Source organism: Haemorhous mexicanus, chromosome 32 (assembly GCF_027477595.1).
Source record: "Haemorhous mexicanus isolate bHaeMex1 chromosome 32, bHaeMex1.pri, whole genome shotgun sequence".
In the NCBI taxonomy this organism is placed as follows: Eukaryota; Metazoa; Chordata; class Aves; order Passeriformes; family Fringillidae; genus Haemorhous; species Haemorhous mexicanus.
In genome coordinates, this window is record NC_082372.1 from 2,859,183 (window position 1) to 2,879,879 (window position 20,697).

Sequence of the window (20,697 nt, forward strand, 5' to 3'; positions counted from 1 at the left end):
AAATCACACTTGATATTAATCTCTTATCCAAACTACCACACTCGGGCCTCGTCTGATTGTCCTCTAGTTCATACCGCGGCCAGATCTTTTCTGAGAGTCTGATAAGTTTCATTTGAAAAACAAGGCTCCCCTCCCCACCGAAGGTCTCCCCAGATTCTCAGTGCTAATCTCAGGGGACTGTCTCTCGGGATGTTATCACTACAGCACTCGCAGCAGAATATGCACACCGATTTCTAACAGTTATGAGTAGAAATTAAAAGAACCAAGGAGAGAGAGAAAGAGCAAGATTCCAATCGCGGCGCTCGGGAGTGGCGGTGCGGGAACGATCCCCTGCGCCACCGCTGCTGGCCCCACGCCAAGCCCAGCACCGCAATCCAGCCCCGCTCTCACAGCGCCCGCCCTCCCTGACACCGGGGCACACCGAGCACCGCACCCCTGCGCTCCAGAGCACAAAACACCCCTTCCCACCGCTCTCACCTGAGAAACACAGCACCCCTTCAGCCGCTGCCGCCTCTCTCGCTCCTCCCGAGCTTCTTGGCCTCCCACACCCTCTGCAGCGCACCTGGGCCCCGCCAGTGCCGCGGGCTGGGGGGCAGCAGCTGCACCTTCCTCTGCCTCTGCTCCAGCCCTTGCCCAGGTGCCTCGGCTCCCTTCGTGCTCGCCACCAACTGATGGCTTCAGAAGGCTGACCTGGAGCAGAGGCCAGGCACAGTTACACCATAAAGCAGGCATTTGTTAAAAGGCCTCCACGGATCCACCTTGGGCAGAACAAGAGCCCAGCCAGGCTACACCCAAGGTGAACCAAAATGGCCACAAAATGGACGAGGTCACGAGGTCGGTCACTTTTATCAGTTCTGCTCCATTTGCATCTTGGAGTTAATTGTCCAATTATAGCTTTAGCTGATGAAGTCCCATCCTTCTTGTTTTTCTCTCCTTACTCCACGTTGTTTATGCTCTTGGGCCTGAGGTTTGGATTATTTGTCCTTGGGTTCCCAGCTAGAGCAGGAATTGTTTTGTCTCCCTGCTCTGTGAACAGAGCTCAGCATCCCTTAATATGAAGCCCAGAGCCACAGAGTAAGGCAGCACAGAATCTGAAAAATAGAAAAGGCAAAACCTGAGGCATCAAATCCATGGGACACCCCCACACTCACCAGACCACCCCCACCATGGCACTCCCCAGGCCCCCCCATTTACTGAACCTCCCCAAGACTCCCCCAGGCCCTCCCCCCTCAGCTCCCTGAGCCCCCGGCCCGTGTTCTCACCTGGGAAACCCAGAATCTTTGGGAATTCTCAACTGGGAAGCCCCAAATCCCTGGAAACCTCACCTGAGCTTCCCAAAACCTCACCTGGGATGCCCAAAACCTCACCTGGGACCTCCAAACCCCACCTGGGACCTCCAAACCTCACCTGGGAGCCACCAAAACCCTTCCAGGATCCCCCCAAGCCCCCAAGGATCCCCCAAACTCCATCTGGGACTCCCCCAAACCCCCCCAGCAGCCTCCAAACTCCACCAGGACCCCCCAAAAAACCCCAAACCCTGGTGACCGTGGGACAGAACTGGTGGCACTGGCTTGGTGGCACTGGAATGATGACACAGGGGTGGTGGCACTGGGACAGCCCCGGGGACCCTGGGGTGGTGGCAGTGGGATAGAACTGGTGGCACTGGGACAGGGATACTGGAACAGGACTGGGGACGCTGGGAGGGGAGACTGGGATGGGGACATCAGGAAGGGACTGGGTGCACTGGGCTGGTGCACTGGGGTGGAACTGGTGACACCAGGACACAACAGGTGACACTGGAATGGGGACACTGGGACACAACTGGTGACATTGGGACAGGGACACTGGGACAGGATGGGGGGCAGTGGGATGAGACTGGAGACACTGGGCTGAAACTGGTGGCACTGGGCTGGTGACACTGGTATGGGGACAATGGGGTGGTGGCACTGGGATTGAACTGGGGACACTGGGCTGGAACTGGGTTGGTGACACCGAGTGGTGGCACTTGGGTGGTGACAGTGGAATAGAACTGGTGGCACTGGGATTGAACTGGGGACACTGGGGTGGTGACAGTGGGGCAGCCCTGGAGACACTGGACTGGTGTCACTGAGCTGGTGGCGCTGGGATGGAACTGGTGACACCAGGACAGGACTGGTGGCAGTGGCACAGGGACACTGGCATTGAACTGGTGCCACTGAATGGGTGGCACTGCCATGTCCCTGGTGCTACCTGTGCAGTGTCCCCATGACCCTGCAGTGTCCCCATGACCCTGCAGTGTCCCTGGACTTGGCCTGCACTGCCCTGGGGGTGGCTGAGGACGGTGTAAATCTCTGTCCAAAGTTTCTCTCATCTGCCTCAGGATCGTTGTGAAAAGGACAGAAACTGGGGCCACTGAAAAGACCCTGGCTGGAATCCTGGTCTTGCTCAGGACAGTTGTTCACCAAGACCCTGAGGCCTGAGCAAAGCCCTTGGCTTGCCAAGCTGTTGTTTGCAGGTGTGTTTGCTCCCATGGAAGACTGAACCTAGTGAAAAGGAGACACCTTGCCCTTTTCTTGTGCCTGCTTCACAACAAAGGCCCTGGAATTTCCCCACCTCTCAGCTTGGCTGGACTTTTCTGGGGTACCTTTGGTGGTCCCCACAGAAGACCCCACATCTGCTTCACAGCCACCGTGATGGACTGAGATGGGAGAAGCCTCTCCCTCAAGGACTGAGACATGAGACCCCTGTGTGGAGAAGCTCCCCCTCCTCCCAAGGACTGGGACTGAAACCCCTCACCTGGGGAAGGTGTGTGGGGGAGGCGAGCTGACCAAAGTGAGATGTGCACCTGCAGGTGTGACCGTTGGACCAAGAAGACAGTGGTTCTCACCCACTGCTGAGAATATGGACTGTTTGTACCCTTCTTCAATACCTTTCTTTTTTCCCCCACAGAAATTACAATAGACTATTCTGTACTACTTTTGATTCGATTTCAAGACTCATCCCCTTCCCCCATCAAAAAAGACTATAACAGGAGTTCGAATCAACCAGAGTCTTTGACATCTCCCCTGACGTGACCAGGCGAGCTCCATCGACTGAAGACTTTGAAGGCCTTTGTCTCTCTACGTTTGGTAGCTATATAGCTTCCTTTCTCTTCCTCCCTCTTTTTTCTTCCTCTTCCCTTTTTCCCCAATTCCCCCCAATGCATTTTGCTGTGGTCATTCAATAAAAGTGCATTTGTTTTTTGATTGTTACTGCAAATCCCCTCACCGTGTCTTTTTTTTGCACTCTGAGATCAATTCACGAACCATCACGAAACCCCTTTGTAAGGATGGATCGTGACATCAAATTGGCATCAAGGACAGGATTCTGAGACAGAGGGGTTTGCAGGAGGTGTGCAGTCTGTAACAGGGGAAGGAAGTTTCACTCCACAAGGGGTGCGATTCGAATTTCCCACAAACTGCACATGCCCAGGTGAAAAGCACCCCCATACTCTGTTGAGGGTTTTCTCCCAGAATTTCACAAAAGATCTGTTGGTGCAAAACGGGAAACTGTTTCTGTTGTGTTTGTGTGCATCTGCACTGTCTGGGAAGGAAGGGGCAACTTGAAGAAATTAAGCAAGGGCCTCCCAGGCTGATTAGTCCCTTCACCTACCCAGGGCAGTGAGGGGAAACACAAGCGAGAGCTTTGTGGTTGTGTAACTTAAATCAGTATTTCCCTGACGTAGTTTTTGGTCCCTTAATAAAATAACTGTTTTTTGGGGGTTTGTGTGTGTGTGTGTGTGTGTGTGTGCATCTGCACTGTCTGGGAAGGAAGGGACAACTTGAAGAAACTAAGCAGGGCCTCCCAGGCCGATTTTGTCTCTTCACCCACCCAGAGAAGCAAAGGGGAACACAGGAAAGGCTGTGTGGTTGTGTAACTTAAGTTTGCACCTCCCTGTCGTGGTTTTGGTCCCTTCAAAAAATGACTCAAAACCTCAGTGCAAAAGGTAAAGCTGAATTCTATGCTCTGCTTGCTAAATACAATGCCACACCTTCTCCAGGAGGAGAAGAATTGGCAAACTGCAATTGGTTTAATTTATAAAATGTTTCTGATAGAGTATGTTCTTTGCAACATGAAACAAAAGTCAAACTGGGCAAAAATAAAACTCTCCTCTGCTCCATTTTGAGAGCTTGTCTTACAGCAGCTATAGAAACTCGCTTTAAGAGAAGGAGTGAGGAAAATGCTATAATAGACTCCCTTCAAAACTTGGTTGAAGTCTTGCAAAAACAATTAGATGAAGAAAGAACTGAAAATAATTTATTACGGGCTGCCTTGAGAGAGGAGCATGTTAAAAATTCACAGAATGCTGATTCCTCAAAAGAGACAGAGGAAAAGGAAACTCCTCACATTAATCAAAATTACCCTCAAACAGAATTAGCACTGATGGAAAATTGTGGGGAACACTGTTTTTACAATAGCACAAAACCTCTACTTCAAACAGAATGCAGCTCTATCAGTCATGAAGATCTTGACCCACACATAACCACCAAAGAAATGCCGTACACTGCTGCTGAATTAACAAAACTTGCAAAGCAGTAGGGGCTTCTCCCCCACAAACCCAAAACAGAGCACATATCTCAAATGTCTCTTATTGGGGGAGATCAGATTCTTTTGTCAGATCAAGAAGCCGGTGGGTGCTGGGGACATGGGGTGTTCTCACAACGGGAGACAGACGCAGCCCATGGTCCCTAGCTCAGCACACAGCTTATTGGGCAGGGGGGCTTAACCCCTTGGAAAGAGGAGACCTTTTAACCATAGCTGGTACCCCCAGCCAACCCCTGGAAAACATTCACAAAGCTGCTTGCTTGCATTGATGCATGAAAGAAAATCAACTACAAGCTATGAGTCACCAATGCAATCACCTGTAAAGCCTGAAATTATGACCCCTTTAATTCAAGGGCTTCCAGGAACACTTAAACCTACAACAACTCTCCTTCAAAAAACCATAGTAGCTGTATTTCCTGTAGAAACACTAACAGATTTCTTAGTAACCAGAATGACCCATTTGCTCCCCTTTATGACTTGTTGAGGAAAGGGATGAAATGGGATTGGACTCCTTCTCAGGAGGAAGCATTGCAATTGCTGATTTTTGAAGCAACAGCTCACCAAGCACTGGATCCTGTCCATCCCACAGATCCCTCTCAGGTGGAATGGGGATTTGCCTCCTCAGGGCTGTCAGTACACCCATGGCAGCAGGGTCCTGAGGGTCTGACAAAGCCTGTTGGTTTCTATTCCTGTGGTTTCAAAGATGCTGAGAAAAGATATACTGCCTGGGATAAAGGATTGTTTGTGGTTAGCTTAGCTCTCACAGAAGTGGAAAAAAAACTTAGCAATACAAGAAAATTGTATTGCTTGGATAGCAGCCAAGACAAACTTGCCTCTGTGATTAAAGCAACCCCTCCTTTCTCCTCTGCTTCTGCTAACAGAGAGGGAGAAGGCACTGCTCAGGTTGAGGAGCTGTTAACTGTCTGGAGTATTTTCCAACGTGAGGGACAGAATTATTTTCTTGTCTGTATTTACATCGAGTCCTATGCTCTGTTTATATTTGGGTTGGTCCAGGCCAATGCTTTTAAAAGAGCTACCGGAGATAATACTGTTAAAGCATTGCAGGGATGGTTTGGAATTTTCCTAAAACCACAGGAAATTCAATCTGAGAATGTTTCTCACTTTACTCTCAAAGGTGTGCAGGATTTGGGCAAAAGGTGAAAGGATTCAATGGACTTCTCAAACCTCTTACTACAGATGGGGGGTAAATGGGTGTCCCAAAACCACAGCTTTCTGCCCCACAGCTCCAAGCACAATTCCTTCACTACGGGGACCAGATGATTTCAAGAACCCAGCACATTACCCTGGACAACCTGGTTTTGGGGGACCTCTGCCTACTGTAGGGGGAGTCCCACTGGAGTTAAAAACCTCCCTGACAATTCCATTGTTCTAACTTTTTCTGCCTCTTCGTGGCAGAGTCTCTTGTGTTTACTTTTACAGAAGAACTCCGAGGGACATGAAGGCCTGATAAACCAAGATAACACTAGCACTGCACGACAAAAATCATGTTTTCCCTTCCCTTTATGGTAACACCAGGTGATGATATCACACATAACATGTAAATTATTTGAACTTGAATAAATTGGCTGCCACAACTAGAGATTTGACCAAATTCCAGCAACCACTGCAGTTGTCCTTATTGGCTTTGGGAATCAGTGGCTGCCATCAAATATTTTACCAAATTGGGAGAAAGTAAATGTAAATGATGACAAATTGGTAATTGTTGCACTTGGTGTTACACAAAACAACCTTTCTCTGGCTCTCAGCTGTATTCAGGCACAATTGTGGATGCAGTCAGTTGCTGCCTCAATTGTAAGAGAAGGTGAAGAAGGCACTTTTCCTACTGAAATTCGGAAAATAATTTGGGACAGTGCCACTGATTTTGAAAGAGAATTCCAATCCTGGTGGAACTTGGTAATCTTTACTTATGATCCCATTACAAACACAGCCACTGCTCTCCTGTTAACCATACACAATGCCTCTGTGCATTTGCTATTTCCTATGATTGCATTAGGGCTGAATCATGATGGAGCTATTCTCTGTCCTTCTGAGCATAGGGAATGGGCCTGTCAAATTGGTGAGAAATGGCAAACTGTTAATTTAGAATCTTGTATTGTGTGAGAACAACAAGGGTTCATCTGTGAAAGTAATGCAGAAGAAGGGAAGGCCAGAGGTGGGAGGCAAGGCTGGACTGGGAACTCCTTCTGGGTAAAACTCTCAGGGCACCAAGAAAACCCCTGTGGATCAGAGGTGAGGAGGCCAGCCCGTACCAGACTGCCACTGTTAGCAGTGCTGCTACTCACTGACTGCAAAGGAAGTGGAGGAAACGCTTGTGAGAAGTGTTACTGTCCCTTGGATAGAGGAGATACAGTAAGTGCATTAATCAGAGCACACACAAACCTGCATCCCAAATGTATCCATCACTCCCAGCTAACAGTCTGTAAAGAGGATAATGAAATATATTGGTTGGCTAAAAATATTGCAAACCCCAGCCAGATGATGTCAGGAGAGAGTGCCCTACAAGAGAATGATAGGTATGTTTTGAACAAGAAAGTGAAACCAACTTAGAGGATACATTCAAAGAGAAAGAAGTGCAATTGTAAATACAAAGGGATAGAGAGGGACAAATATATGGAAAGAATCTTTTTATCAATATGGTGGAAAAGATTATGAAAGAATTTAATTTGACTGATTGCTGGTTTGTAGGGGGACACACTTAAGTGAAATTTGGCATTGGGATGGTATTAGTTTAGGTCCCCTAGACATTTTAAAATGGATTACATCAAGAAAAACATGGTAGTACCCAAAAGAAGAGCATGAGAGTGGAAGCTTAAATCAACAAAAATAGGGGAAGAGTGTTGATCAAGAAAAGGGAAAATGTATCCTATAGATGTAGGAGAAATGCCATGTAAAAGATATCTGGCAGCAAATGACACACACACCAGGTGGATCCCAGAAACTCCCCATTCATTTTGGTCAACAGAAAAAACTGAAAGTCGATGTGTATACAGTGAAAAAGAAAAAATGTTTGAATGCTCAGGAGATTATATCAACCCATTCTGGGCAATAGAAAACCTATCCAAATATTGGAAATATGTAACAAATCCAGATTCTAATTTCTGGGAGGCCCCTAAAAATCTATTTTAGATCTGTGGTAACACAGCCATTGTGAAGTTACCAAGAGGGAGGAGCGGGAGTTGCACAACTGGAGCAATAAAACCATCCATTTTCTTACTGTCTAAGGGTGCAAAATCAAACTTGGGAATCCCAGTATGTGATGATCTGGCCTGAAAGAAAAGGCATTTAATTGGCAGAACCCAAAATTGGAACAATGAAATTTGGACCCCAGAAAGGATTATAGATACTGATGGGCCGGCTGCCTGGGCCCAAGATGGATGCTGGGGATACAGAACCCCAGAATACATGCTCAATTGAATCATCCATCTACAAGCAGTGCTTGAAATCCTGTCCAATTAAACAACTCCGACCATCGATCTCTTAAACCAGCAGCAACAACAAACACCATCAGTGATTTCCCAGATCTGATTGGCAGTGGACTACCTCCTCACAGAGGAAGGAGGGATCTGTGGGAAATTTAATACTTCAGAATGCTGCCTAGAGATCGATGACCACAGTCATGTAATTAAAAACATTCCTCAAAATATTAGAAAACTAACCCATGTTGGGGCACAAAAATGGACCCCCTTGTTTGGAGACTCCGATTGGTGGGACAGCTTGTTCACCTGGAACGGTAAATGGTGGAAGAAATTGGTCTTTGTAGTGAGTGCACTGGCCAGTGTAATATTACTGCCATGTGTAATTCCCTGTCTAGTCTGGATAGTGACCAGCATTGTCCACAGCAGCATCATGCTGCAAGGGAGCATGGAAGGGAAAAATGGTGAGAAAGTAATGTTAATGAAAGAACAGAGGGATCAGAATGCCAGAGATGTGCTTGAACAGTATGAGAAACTGAGAAAAGGAGAAGTTGAACTGTAAAAGATTGATGCAGGCTGGAAGCCTGATCAAATAGTTAGAGGGGGGAATTGTCAATAATATGTTAGCAACTGTTGTAAAACAGTTGCTAGATTGTTAAGCATGTACTGTTAGCTTGGCTGTTATATTGTAAAAGGGGTTAAAAGGGTAGCTATAAGAAATACGGTACCCAACGAACCATCACACACCTCAGTAAAGGGCACCACCCCCAAGGGAAACCAGCCAGCCTGGACAGAACTGCCATGGGTCAATCAAGCGCCTTAAACCTTCATGCAAATTAAGGATCCAAAAAGAAACCAATCCAAAGGGACAAAAAACAGGGTAGAAAGGGGCTTCTGACCCACTGAATCTGTGCCACTCCACCTGGGACATCGGGGCCATCGCTGCTGAGGCAGCCCCAGCGCCGGCGCTGCAGCATCCTCGACGGGAACGCTCCTGCTCGGCCCGCGGGCCCCCTTGCTTTGGCCTTTCTTTTTCTTGGAATAAATGCTGAAATCACTTTAGTACCAGGACACTGCTCTAGTATTTAACAACATGAAATTCAGGATTCTCGGGGCACACGAACAGATAATTTCTGGGGTACACAGAATTCAGGATTCCCGGGGCACACAAAGTTCAGGACTCCCAGGGCACACGGAATTCAGAATTCCCAGGGCACACAAGGTCAGGATTCCTGGGGCACATGGAATTCAGGATTCCTGGGGCACAGGGAATTCAGGATTCCCAGGGCACACGAGCAGACGGTGATCGGTCCCTCAGAGCTGAGCTCCAGCCGTGGCAGTGAATTCTCCCTGCAGTGAGTGACAGCCTGGCCGCCCTTCTCAGATGCCAAAGAGCGACAGGGAGAGGCTGCCCCCGGCCCCTGCCCCCCATTCTCCCGGTATTTCTGACCCCCTCCCAGAGAAACTCCCAAAAGCCAGAGGAGTTCCCCCTCTCCCCCTTCTCGAGCACTCAGCCATCAGGGCCTCTCAGCAACGCAATGGGAAAAAATTGCACAAGTTACAAGGAAAGAACAGAAAAAACCCAACCCCCAACAAGGGCTGGTGGTGGCTGCGGTTTTTGGGGGTTCCAGCGACCCCCGGGGCGGGGTCAGTGCTCAGCAGCGAGGGGGGGCCCTCCCAAACCACAGCCGGGTGTGAAGAGCAAAGTTCACTCTTGGAAATTTGTAAATGTTTAATAAGGGCTATAAAAGGATTTTGGCACTCGGCCAAAGAACTCGCCCTGAACTTAACCCATTGTTCTCCAGATCCGGTTCCTCTGCAGGGCTACAAACATTCCTGAGTTTAGACATTATTCAAACCTTCCCGGGAGGTTTGGATGTTCCAGGAACTCTTGTTTGGTTTTAACCTCTGACTTGTCTACAGGACATTCTGTAGATTGGGTCAACAGATTTGATTTCTTCTCCTGGTTTCATCCTGTTGTTTCACACCCCCTGATCAATTCATAAATTCTTCTCAGGTTTGTGTCACTGTTATCATCACCTGGAGAGGTCAGGCCCAGGTGTGAGAAACAAGGGAATTGTTTTACACCTGAGTCAGTCACATAAAAGCATTTTTATATTGCATAGTCTCTGTTTTAACATTTGTTATTTATCTATTTACTATTTGTCTATTTTTAATATTTTAAGGTCTATGATATAATATTGATTATAATCCAGCATTAAATGGGCTCTACGGTGCACAGATAAATTTATAGATTATATTGTACCAGCAGGCAGCTGGAAGGAATTATCAATAATCAATTATCAGGTACCAGAGCAAAATACTTGTGAAAGTATTGTTTTGCCCCAGCCAATGCCGAATTGCAGCAGCCAATGCAGAATTGCAGAACCAATGCAGAACTGCAAAAGCCAATTATTAAATTGTCATTTATGACCCAGCTCTGCTGCAGGCACTGGGGAAAGCTGGTAGCTGCTGAGGGGACTCAGTCACCCCTGTCCCCTGTCCCTGAGTGTCCCCTGAGTGTCCCCGAATATCCCTGAGTGTCCCCAGAGTGTCCCTGCAGGTCCCTGATTGTCTCTGCATATCCCTGAGTGTCCCCGGTGTCCCTGAGTGTCCCTGAGTGTCCCCAGTGACATCACCCCAGGAATTCCCATCAGGATTTGGGAAAATTCCAATGAAAATTCCCAGAACATTCCGCAAGTTTGTCTCAAATTCAATGAGGGGAGTGAGGAGGGAAGGAGTGACAGCAGTGATGTCCCCTGTTGATGTCACCACCCCGATGGAATCACGGTGGTGACATCCCTGTCCCCTCAGCAGCCTCGGGATGTCCTCCATGGCTTTATTGCACCACTCAGCCACCGTGTGGTCACTGGGGCCACCAGGGCCATCGGGGCCACCAGAGCCACTGGGGCCACCAGGGGTCTTCGAGAGGAGCCTGCAGATGTCCCCAAGTGTCCCCAGCAGGTGACATGTGGCCGGGTGGGTGCTGGCCTCCCACAGCTGCTCGGCCTCAGCCACTGTGGCCACCAAGACCTCAGGGACATCAGGGGACACCTCATTTGTCCCCTTCAGAATGGCCTCGATGGCCTCAAGCCGGAACTGCAGCTCCCAGACGAAATACCTGGCTCTTTCACATGTGGCCACCAAGTGCTCCAGCAGCCCCAGGGCCACTTCCGAGCACTGTCCTGTCTTGGTGGCCGCCTCCTCCTCGCTGGTGGCCATCTCCTCCTCGCTTGTGGCCATCTCCTCATTGTCGGTGGCTGCTGCCACCCAGGCCTTGTGCATGGCCCCTGCCGAGGCCACCCCTTCCCTGTCCAGGGCCACTGGCAGCTGCTGGGCCGTGGCCACCTGGTTGTCCTCAGCTGTGTCCCTGCAGGTCCCTGGCCTGGTGGTGGCCTCAGTGGTGGCCTCAGTGGTGGCCTTGTCCTCGCAAGCCTCGCAGAGCTCGGAGGCCCCCCAGGCCAGCAGGCCCCAGCTCTGGGCCAGCAGGGCCACCGACTCCCGCCAGGCCCAGGCTGAGGCTCTCACCTTGGCCCAGGTGGCCCCGGGGGTGGCCCTGAGGGTGGCCAGGGCCTGGCTGAGGGAGGGGACATTGCGGTGGCTCAAGGAGGGGACACCACGGTGGCCCAGGGCATTATGGAGGTGCCAGGTGAAGCTCCTCAGGTCCATGGGCAGGGACTTTGGGGACGTTTGCTGATGCTCGTCCCTCTGTGGCCCGGTCACGGTGGCTGCCACCTCGCCCAGGGTGGCCTCCACAAACACCAGCAGCTGGGGAGGGTGCAGGGACCTGGTGGCACTTGTGGGCTTCTGGGGTGGCCCGTGTCCCCTCTCAGGGTCCCCTTTGTCCTCTCCCTGGAGGGCTCTGCTGTCCCCTCTGTCCCTTTGTCACTCGCTCATCCCTTCTGCCACTCCCTGCCACCCCCCACTGTCACTGCTGACACTCCTCTGCCACCCTCAGTCCCCTCCACCCCTCTGTCACCCTCCCCCTTCCTGCCACGCCCTCCTGTCCCCTCTGTCACCCCCGTCTCCCCCATGCCAGGATTGTCACACCTCACGGGGTTCCATGGCCACTGGGAACACTCTGGGGACATGCCAGGGACACTCTGGGGACACTCCTGTGACATTCCAGGTGACAAAAACGCCCAGGTGACAGTTGGGGACAGGGTGGAACATGGTGCAGGCAGATGGAGGAAGCAGGAAGAGGTGACCTCACTGTCCCCCTTGCCCCCCCCCCCCCCCCGCCTCTGGGCCCAGGACGGGGTCCCCAGTGTCCCCTCAAGGTCCCCTGAGTACCTCACATGGTGCTGGTGTTGCCTTGATGTCCCCAACAAGGCCCAAGTGTCCCCCAGTGTCCAGCTGGGGACACTGGGGACACACTGGGGTCCTGTTGGAGACCTTGGGGACACCCCCGTGTCCTTTCCCTTGGGGACACCGGGGCCACCCTGACGTCCTCTGTCCCGTTTTGGGTCACCCGATGTCCCCGATGTCCCCACAGTGTCCCCAGCAGGACCCTGGTGTGTCCCAGGTGCCCCCAGCAAGACATCAGAGGAGGCACTTGGGGCTTGTTGGGGACATGGGGGTAACATTGGGGCCATGTGGGGACACTCAGGGGACATCAGGGATCCCCTTGGGGACATTGGGGGACATTGGGGACCCTGCACCGGCCCCAGGGGTGGGGGGGGCAGAGGGGACAGTGACGTCACCTCTTCCTGCTTCCTCCATCCGGCTGTGCCACATTCCTGCGTGTCACCCAAGTGTGACTCGAGTGTGAGTGACACAAGTGTGACCCTAGTGTGACCCAAGTGTGACCCGAGTGTCACCCGAGTGTCACCCAGGCGTGTTCACCTCCGAGAGTGTCCCTGGAGTGTCCCTGGAGTGTCCCCGGAGTGTCCCCAGCTGCCATGGAGACCTGCAAGGTGAGACCTCCCGGCATGGGGTGGCTGGAGGGGGCAGGGAGGACAGACAGGGTGGAGGGGACACAGGGGGTGGTGAAAGGGGGCAGTGGGGGACAAAGGGGCCACAGTGGTGGCAGGAGGGGACGGGGGTCTCCAAGGGGACAGGAGGACATTGAGTGAAGGGGGGAGGAGACAGAGGGGTGGAGGGGACGGAGGGTGTTGAGGGGGGGCAGAGGGGACGAGGAGGTGACAAGGGGACGGGGGGGCAGCAGAGCCCTCCAGGGAGGGGACAAAGGGAACCCTGGGAGGCCACAGGGGCCACCCCAGGAGGCCACAAGTGCCACCAGGTCCCTGACACATCCTCTGTCCCGTCTCCAGCTGTCCCCAGCCCTGCTGCAGCCACAGGTCACCGTGGTGGCCACACTGGGCGAGCTGCTGGCCACCCTGCCCAGCCTGGACGAGATACTGCTCATGTCCCCAGGGTGCCTGTACATGGACCTGAAGGACTTCACCAGGGACCTCAGGGCCACCCTGTACCGCACTGATGACACCTTGTGGCGCCACAATGTCACCTACGATGATGATGATGATCCTCCCACCTCCCTGAGCAAGGCCCTGGCCATCTACAAGGACACCCCATGGATCCCCAGGAGCCGTGTGACAATGGTGACCATCATGTGGCACCTGTCCGTATCTGTGCTTGTGGACAGGTGGGCCCGGCTGGCCAGGAGGGCCACCGAGCTCTGCGAAGCCTGGAGGAGAGACGCCACGAGGGCGGCCACCAAGGTGAGACAGCGGGTGGAGGCGGCCCTGGGGCCACTGGAGCGCTTGGTGGCCGCGTGTGACAAAGCCACTGCCTTCCCCCGGGAGCTGCAGCGCAGGGTTGGAGACATCGAGGCCGTCCTGACGGGGACAGATGAGGTGTTCCCCAATGTCCCTGAGGCCTTGGTGGCCAAGGTGGCCGTGGCCGAGCGGCTGTGGGAGGCCAACGCCCGCCTGGCCAAGGATCACCTGCTTGGGACACTTCAAGACATCATCGACTTCTACTTTGGCTGTGGTCGTGCCAGCCCCAATGCCCGTGAGGTGGCCAAACGGTGCCAGAGAGCCATCGAGGACATCCCAAGGCTCCTTCAACCCCCGGAGCGTCCCCAGAGTGTCCCCAAGGTGTTCCCAGTGAGCATGGAGCTCCAAGAGTCGGGGGCAGGGGAGGGAAAGGGGGAAAGAGGTGACCAGGTGGGAGGCCGGGACTGGCGGGAAGGGGCAGTGTAAGACAAAAGGGACATGGGGGGTGGGGTGGAGGGAGGGGACAGGGGGTCTCAAAGGGGACAGGAGGGAGTGGCAGGAAGGGGGGACGTGACAGCGAGGGGGAGGGGCAGTGGGGTATGGCGGGGACACGGGAGCTGGCAGGGGGTGGCAGAGGGGATAGCAGGGGGTGGCAGGGGCTGCGAGTGTGATGGCAGGGGGAGCCAGAGGGGACAGCAGTGGGGGTGGGGTGTGGCAGAGGGGACAGCCGAGGGGGCTGGGGTTGGGAGGGGCTGTAAGGGGAGGGGCAGGGGGTGGCAGAGGGAACAAGAGGCTGACAAAGGGATAGAGGGGACAAAGGGGACCCCTCAGGGGCTCAGGGCCACCACAGGAGGCCATAAGTGACACCAGGTCCCTGACACCAGCCCTGTCCCCTCCCCAGCTGTCCCCGGCCCTGCTGCAGCCACAGGTCACTGTGGTGGCCATCCTAGGTGAGCTGCTGGCCACCCTGCCCAGTCGGGACGAGATGCTGCTACTGTCCCCAAAGCACCTGGACTTTGACGTGGTGGAATTCACTGAGGAACTCCGGGCCACCCTGTACCGCTTTGATGACACCTGGTGGTGCCACAATGTCACCTCCAATGATGATGATGACCCTGTCACCTCCGATGATGATGACCCTCCCATCTCCCTGAGCCAGGCCCTGATCACCTGCAAGAGCACCCCATGGACCATCCAGAAGCGTGTGACGATGGCGGCCAGCAAGTGGCAGGGGTTGGTGGCTGCGCTTGCACGCAGGTGGGTCCAGCTGGCCAGCAAAGCCACGGAGCTCCGTAACACCTGCAGGGAGGTGGCCACCAAGGCGGCCATCATGGTAGCCACCGCCACTGCCCGGGCCAGAGAGCTGCAGGATGAGGCTGCCCGTGATGGGACAGCTCAGGAAAACATGGTGGAGCTGGGTCAGGCCCTGGGTGGGGAGGAGGGGGCCGCGGTGGTGGCCAGGAGGGAAGCCCGGGTAAGGAGAGATGCCATGGTGGCTGCCAGCCAGGCAACCAGGGCCACCATGGTGAGACAGCGGGTGGATGTGGCCCTGGGGCTGCTGGAGCACTTGGTGGCTGCGTGTGACGAAGCCACCGCGTTCCCCCAGGAGCTGCAGCACTTGCTCAGGGACATCAAGCCTGCCCTGAAGGGGACAAAGGACACATACCCCAATGTCCCTGAGGACTTGGTGGCCAAGGTGGCCATGGCTGAGCAGCTGTGGGAGGCCAACACCCGCCTCGCCAAGGATCACCTGCTGGGGACACTTCCAGACAGCATCACGTTCTATTTCTATTGTGGTCCTGCTGGCCCCAATGCCTGTGAAGTGGCCGAGCGGTGCCAGAGAGCCATCGAGGACATCCCAAGGCTCCTTCGACCCCCGGAGCGTCCCCAGAGCGTCCCCAAGGTGTCCCCAGTGAGCATGGAACTCCAAAAGGTGCAACCGGGGCAGAGAACAGAGAGGGACAGAAAGGACACTGAGTGGGGAGGGGGCAATGGGGGATGGTGGGGACACGGGGGGGGAGGGTGGAGGGAGGGGACAGGGGATCGCAAAGGGGACAGGAGGGAGTGACAGGAAGGGGGGAGGTGACAGAGAAGGGGAAGGCACAAAGGGGGCGGGGGGTGCAGTAGGGGGAACACCAGGGTGTGGGGACATGGGGGGTGGCAGGGGCTATGAATGTGGGGGTAGGGGGTGGCAGAGGGGACAGCAGAGAGAGAACGGGGGTGGCAGAGGGGACAGCACAGGGGCAGGGGGTGGGAGGGGCTATGAGGGGAGGGGCAGGGGGTAACAGGGAACAAGAGGCTGACAAAGGGCTGGAGGGGATGAAGGGGACCCCTCAGGGGCTCAGGGCCTCCGCAGGAGGCCATAAGTGCCACCAGGTCTCTGACGCCTCCTCTGTCCCCTCCCCAGCTGTCCCTGGCCCGGCTGCAGCCACAGGTCACTGTGGTGGCCGTCCTGGGTCAGTTGCTGGACACCATGCCCTGGCTGGACAAGGAGATGCTGCCCGTGTCCCTAAGGTGCCTGTACTGGGACCTGGAGGAATTCACCAAGGAGCTCCAGACCACCCTGTACCATATTGGTGGCACACAGTGGCACCGCACTGTCACCTCTGATGATGATGGCCCACCCGCCACCCTGAGCCAGGCCCTGGCTACCTATGAGAGCACCCCAGGGACCACCCGGGACCATGTGACAATGGTGGCCAGCAAGTGGCAGGGGTCGGTGGCTCTGCTTGTGAACAGCTGGGCCAAACTGGCCAGGGCAGCCACCAAGCTCCTCAACACCTGCAGGGATTTGGCCACCGAGGCAGATGACAAGGTGGCAACTGCCACTGCCAGGGCCAGGGAGCTGCAGGTCAAGGCTGCCCGTGATGGGACAGCTCAGGAAAACATGGTGGAGCTGGGTCAGGTGCTGGGCGGGGAAGAGGGAGCCAGAGTAGTGGCCAGGCCTGAAGCCCGGGTAAGGAGAGAGGCCTGGGTGGCCACCAGCGAGGCAACAAGGGCCACCATGGTGAGACAGCGGGTGGAGGCAGCCCTGGGGCTGCTGGAGCGCTTGGTGGCCGCGTGTGACGAAGCCACCGCCTTCCCCCGGGAGCAGCAGCACCTGCTCAGGGACATCGAGGCCACCCTGGAGGGGACAAATGAGGCATCCCCTGATGTCCCTGAGGACTTGGTGGCCAAGGTGGCTGAGGCTGAGCGGCTGTGGGAGGCCAACGCCCACCTGGCCCAGGATCACCTGCTGCAGACAGTTCCAGACTTCACTGAATTCTTGTTCAACAGTTGTCCCACTGGCCCCCGTGCCTGTGAGGTGGCTGAGCAGTGCCAAAGAGCCATCGAGGACATCCCAAGGCTCGTTCGACCACTGGAGCGTCCCCAGAGTGTCTCCAAGGTGTCCCCAGTGAGCAAGGAGCCCCAAGAGGTGCGACCGGGGCGGAGGGAGGGGAGGAGAGGGGGACAGAGGTGACACTGCGGGACGGGTCAGAGAAGGGGCAGTGTAGGGGGGGACATGGTGGGGAGGGGACATGGGAGCTGGCAAGGGGTGGCAGAGGGGAGAGCAGTTGGGGACAGGGGATGGGAAGGGCTATAAGGGGAGGGCCCATGAGCAGCAGAGGGAATAAGAAGCTGACAAAGGGATAGAGGGGACAAAGGGGACCCCTCAGGGGCTCAGGGCCACCACAGGAGGCCATAAGTGACACCAGGTCCCTGACACCTCCCCTGTCCTCTCCCCAGCTGTCCTCAGCCCTGCTGCAGCCACAGGTCAGCGTGGTGGCCATCCTGGGCAAGCTGCTGGCCACCCTGCCCAGTCAAGACAAGATGAAGGTCGTGTCCACAGTGGACCTGTACAGGGACCTGGAGGAATTCACCAAGGACCTCTGGGCCACCCTGTACCACATTGATGGCACCTGGTGGTGCCGGGATGTCACTGTGGATGATGATGACCCTGTCACCTCCCTGAGCCAGGCCCTGGCCGCGTATGAGAGCACCCCATGGACCCCCCAGAACCGTGTGACAATGGCAGCCAGCAAGTGGCACACATCCGTGTCTGTGCTCATGAACAGCTGGGCCAAGCTGGCCAGGAAGGCCACCAAGCTCCGCAATGCCTGCAAGAGGGCGGTCAGTGAGGCGGCCGACATGGTGGCTGCCACCACCGCCCGGGCCAGGCACCTGCAGGACATGCTTGCCCGTTATTGGACAGCTCAGGAAAACATGGTAAAGCTGGGTCAGGCCCTGGGTGGGGAGGAGGGGACCAAGAAGTTGGATTCCCATGAAGCCCGGGTGAGGGAACAGGCCATGGAGGCCACCAGCAAGGCAACAAGGGCCACCATGGTGAGACAGAGGATGGAGGTCGCCCTGGGGCTGCTGGAGCGCTTGGTGGCTGTGTGTGACGAAGCCACCGCCTTCCCCCGGGAGCTGCAGCGCCTGCTCAGGGACATCGAGGCTGCCCTGAAGGGGACAAATGAGGTGTCCCCCGATGTCCCCGAGGCCTTGGTGGCCAAGGTGGCCATGGCCGAGCGACTGTGGGAGGCCAACGCCTGCCTGGCCAAGGATCACCTGCTGGGAGCCATTGATGACATCATCAAGTTCTTTTTCTACGGTGGTCCCACCGGTCCCAGTGCCTGTGGGGTGGCCGAGCGGTGCCAAAGAGCCATCAAGGACATCTCAAGGCTCGTTCAACCCCCGGAGTGTCCCCAGAGTGTCCCCAAGGTGTCCCCAGTGAGCATGGAGCCCCAAGAGGTGCGACCGGGTGGAGAGGGGACAGAGGGGATACTGGGTGGGGAGGGGGCAATGGGGGCTCTAGGGGACACAGGGGTGGTGAGAGGGTGCAGGGGGTCACAAAGGGGAAAGGAGGGAGTGTCAGGAAGAGGGGAGGTGACAGAGGGGTGGAGGGGACACAGGGTGGGAGGGGGCAGTGGGGGATGGGAATGACTGGGTGGGGGAGGGGACATGGGGACTGGAGGGTAGTGGCAGAAGGGACAGCAGAGGGTGGCAGGGTCTACGAGTGTGGTGGCAGGGGGTGGCAGAGGGGACAAGAGGGTGACAAAGGGATGGAGGGGACAGCAAAGTTCTTCAGGGAGGGGACAAAGGGGACCCCAGGAGGGCACAGGGGCCACCACAGGAGGCCACAAATGCCACCTGGTCCCTGACATCTCCCCTGTCCCCTCCCCAGCTGCTGGAGGCTCCGGTGTCCGTGGTGGCCACCCTGGGTGAGGTGGTGGCCACTGTGACCAGGCCACACCGGGGCGTGCGGCTCTGTGTGCCCCCAAAGTCCCTGCATGCAGCCCTGGGGAGATTCACCTGGAGCCTCCGTGAGATCCTGGACCGCGGCGCTGTCACCTCCCTGGGCGACTCTGGTGTCCCCTCCCTGAGCCAGGCCCTGGCTGCACTTGAGGCCACCCCAGGGACCACCTGGGCTGATGTGAGAGCCATGGTCAAGGCATGGCGGGAGTCGGTGGCCAAGCTCGTGGACAGCTGGGACTGGCTGGCCAGGGAGGCCACCAGGCTCCATGAGAAGGAGGTCATGGACCAGCAGCTGATGGTGGCGCTGGACAAGGAGGAGGTGGCCAGGGAAATGGCCACACATGATGCCCAGGTGTCAGCAGCCACCAATGAGGCCATGGGAGAGGCTGTGGTGGCCACCAGGTCGGCAATGGCGGCCACCAGGAGGGGACATTGGGTGGAGGAGACCCTGGGGCTGCTGCAGCGCTTGGTGGCCAAGTGTGACAGAGCCACCTTGTTCAACTGGATCATGGAGTGGCGGCTCAGGGACATCGAGACCATCCTGAAGGGGACAAATGATGTATCCCCGGATGTTCTCCAGGCCTTGGTGGCCAAGGTGGCCAAGTTTGAGTTGCTGTGGGTGGCCAGCACCCGCCTGGCCAAGGATCACCTGCTGGGGGCTCTGTGGGTCATTGACAACATCCTCTTGAGTCCCTATGGTGGCCATGGTGTCCTGGGTGGCCCCAGCAGCTGCGCAGTGGCCGAGCGGTGCCAAAAAGCCATCGAGGACATCCCAAGGTTGCTGGGCCAGTGATGTCACTGCTGTGATGTCATTGGGGCTGTGACGTCACTGGGGAGACTTGTGGCCACTCAAGTGCCACCAGCTCCTCGTGTCACCAAGAGTCCCTCAAGTGCCATCAGCCTGGGACAGAACTGGTGCCACCTGAGCAGTGTCCCCATGTCCCTGAAGTGTCCCTGGGGGTGGCCAAGGATGGTCACCTGCTGCTGGCCCTGCCTGCCGTGGCCATGTCCTGCCAAGTGGCCTGGTGGGGGGAGGGGACACCTGGCCACCAGCGGGCCACCAGCAGACCATGTCCCTGTGGGGGAAGGGGCCTGGGAGGTGACATCACCTGGTCCCGCTCCTCCCCGGCGGGTGCCATTCCTTGGACATTGGCTCTGGCTCTGCAGGGAGATCAAACCAGCTCTGAGAGATCAAAGGAACAATGGGAAGGGTTCCTCTGACTGATGGATGGAAAAAGAGATTTGCCTTTGCAAACAATTGGGGCTTGGGGGTTAATAAATTAATTAATGCTGACATCAGCAACTCACTGCCAGCCCAGTGTCCCCAGTCCTGTCCCAGTGCCACCAGCCCAGTGCTCCCAGTTTCGTCCCAGTTTCATCCCAGTGCCACCACCCATTGTCCCCATACCAATATCACCATCCCAGTGTCCCCATCCTGTCCCAGTGTCCCTGTCCCAGTATTCCCATTTGTGTCCCAGAGTCCCTAGTTCCACCCCAGTGTCCCCACTTCCATCCCAATGCCAGCATCCCAGTGTCCCCTATCCTGTCCCAGTGTCCCAATCCCAGTGTTCCTAGTGTCACCAGTTCCACCCCAGTGCCACCAGCCCACTGTCCCCAGTTCCTCCCTGATGTCCCCATCCCAGTGTCCCCTCCCAGTGTCCCCAGTCCTGTCCCAGGATCCCAATCCCACCAGTTCACTGTCACCAGTCCCCTCCTGTGCGGGGAACGGTGTGGGATGCAGAGATTCAGGGACATCACACCACAACCAATATGATCCAGTGAAGCCA

The 20,697-nt window shown here is 55.7% G+C and overlaps 3 protein-coding genes across 3 annotated transcripts in view; all 3 read left to right on the forward strand.

Moving 5' to 3' along the window:
• LOC132340564 (uncharacterized) overlaps positions 1 to 3,237 on the forward strand; it is a 141,199-nt gene extending 137,962 nt beyond the window's left edge. Inside the window, exon 3 of the transcript XR_009489893.1 lies at positions 2,495 to 3,237. The gene's annotated coding sequence lies outside the window, so the exon portion shown is untranslated. The remainder of the gene's footprint in view (positions 1 to 2,494) is intronic.
• Positions 3,238 to 12,742: 9,505 nt separating this feature from the next.
• Positions 12,743 to 16,041, forward strand: LOC132340485 (uncharacterized). Its single transcript, XM_059871508.1, has 5 exons — positions 12,743 to 12,913; positions 13,271 to 14,065; positions 14,577 to 15,083; positions 15,282 to 15,652; positions 16,032 to 16,041. Exons 1-5 carry the CDS (start codon positions 12,899 to 12,901, stop codon positions 16,039 to 16,041), a joined length of 1,698 nt encoding a protein of 565 aa, XP_059727491.1. The 5' UTR covers positions 12,743 to 12,898.
• A 45-nt stretch (positions 16,042 to 16,086) lies between these two features.
• LOC132340486 (uncharacterized) lies at positions 16,087 to 19,703 on the forward strand. Its single transcript, XM_059871509.1, has 3 exons — positions 16,087 to 17,090; positions 17,402 to 18,406; positions 18,840 to 19,703. Exons 1-3 carry the CDS (start codon positions 16,149 to 16,151, stop codon positions 19,701 to 19,703), a joined length of 2,811 nt encoding a protein of 936 aa, XP_059727492.1. The 5' UTR covers positions 16,087 to 16,148.
• The last annotated feature ends 994 nt before the right edge of the window (positions 19,704 to 20,697 follow it).

Bases quoted from the DNA above. Each gene is read 5' to 3' on its own strand.
- LOC132340485 (XM_059871508.1), top strand. The intron at 14,066-14,576 runs GTGAGCATGGAG...TCCCCTCCCCAG, and splicing joins GTGTCCCCAAGGTGTTCCCA to CTGTCCCCGGCCCTGCTGCA. The intron at 15,084-15,281 runs GTGGAGCTGGGT...GCGTTCCCCCAG, and splicing joins GGACAGCTCAGGAAAACATG to GAGCTGCAGCACTTGCTCAG.
- LOC132340486 (XM_059871509.1), top strand. From the start codon at position 16,149: ATGCCCTGGCTGGACAAGGAGATGCTGCCCGTGTCCCTAAGGTGCCTG. The intron at 17,091-17,401 runs GTGCGACCGGGG...TCCTCTCCCCAG, and splicing joins TGAGCAAGGAGCCCCAAGAG to CTGTCCTCAGCCCTGCTGCA. The intron at 18,407-18,839 runs GTGCGACCGGGT...TCCCCTCCCCAG, and splicing joins TGAGCATGGAGCCCCAAGAG to CTGCTGGAGGCTCCGGTGTC.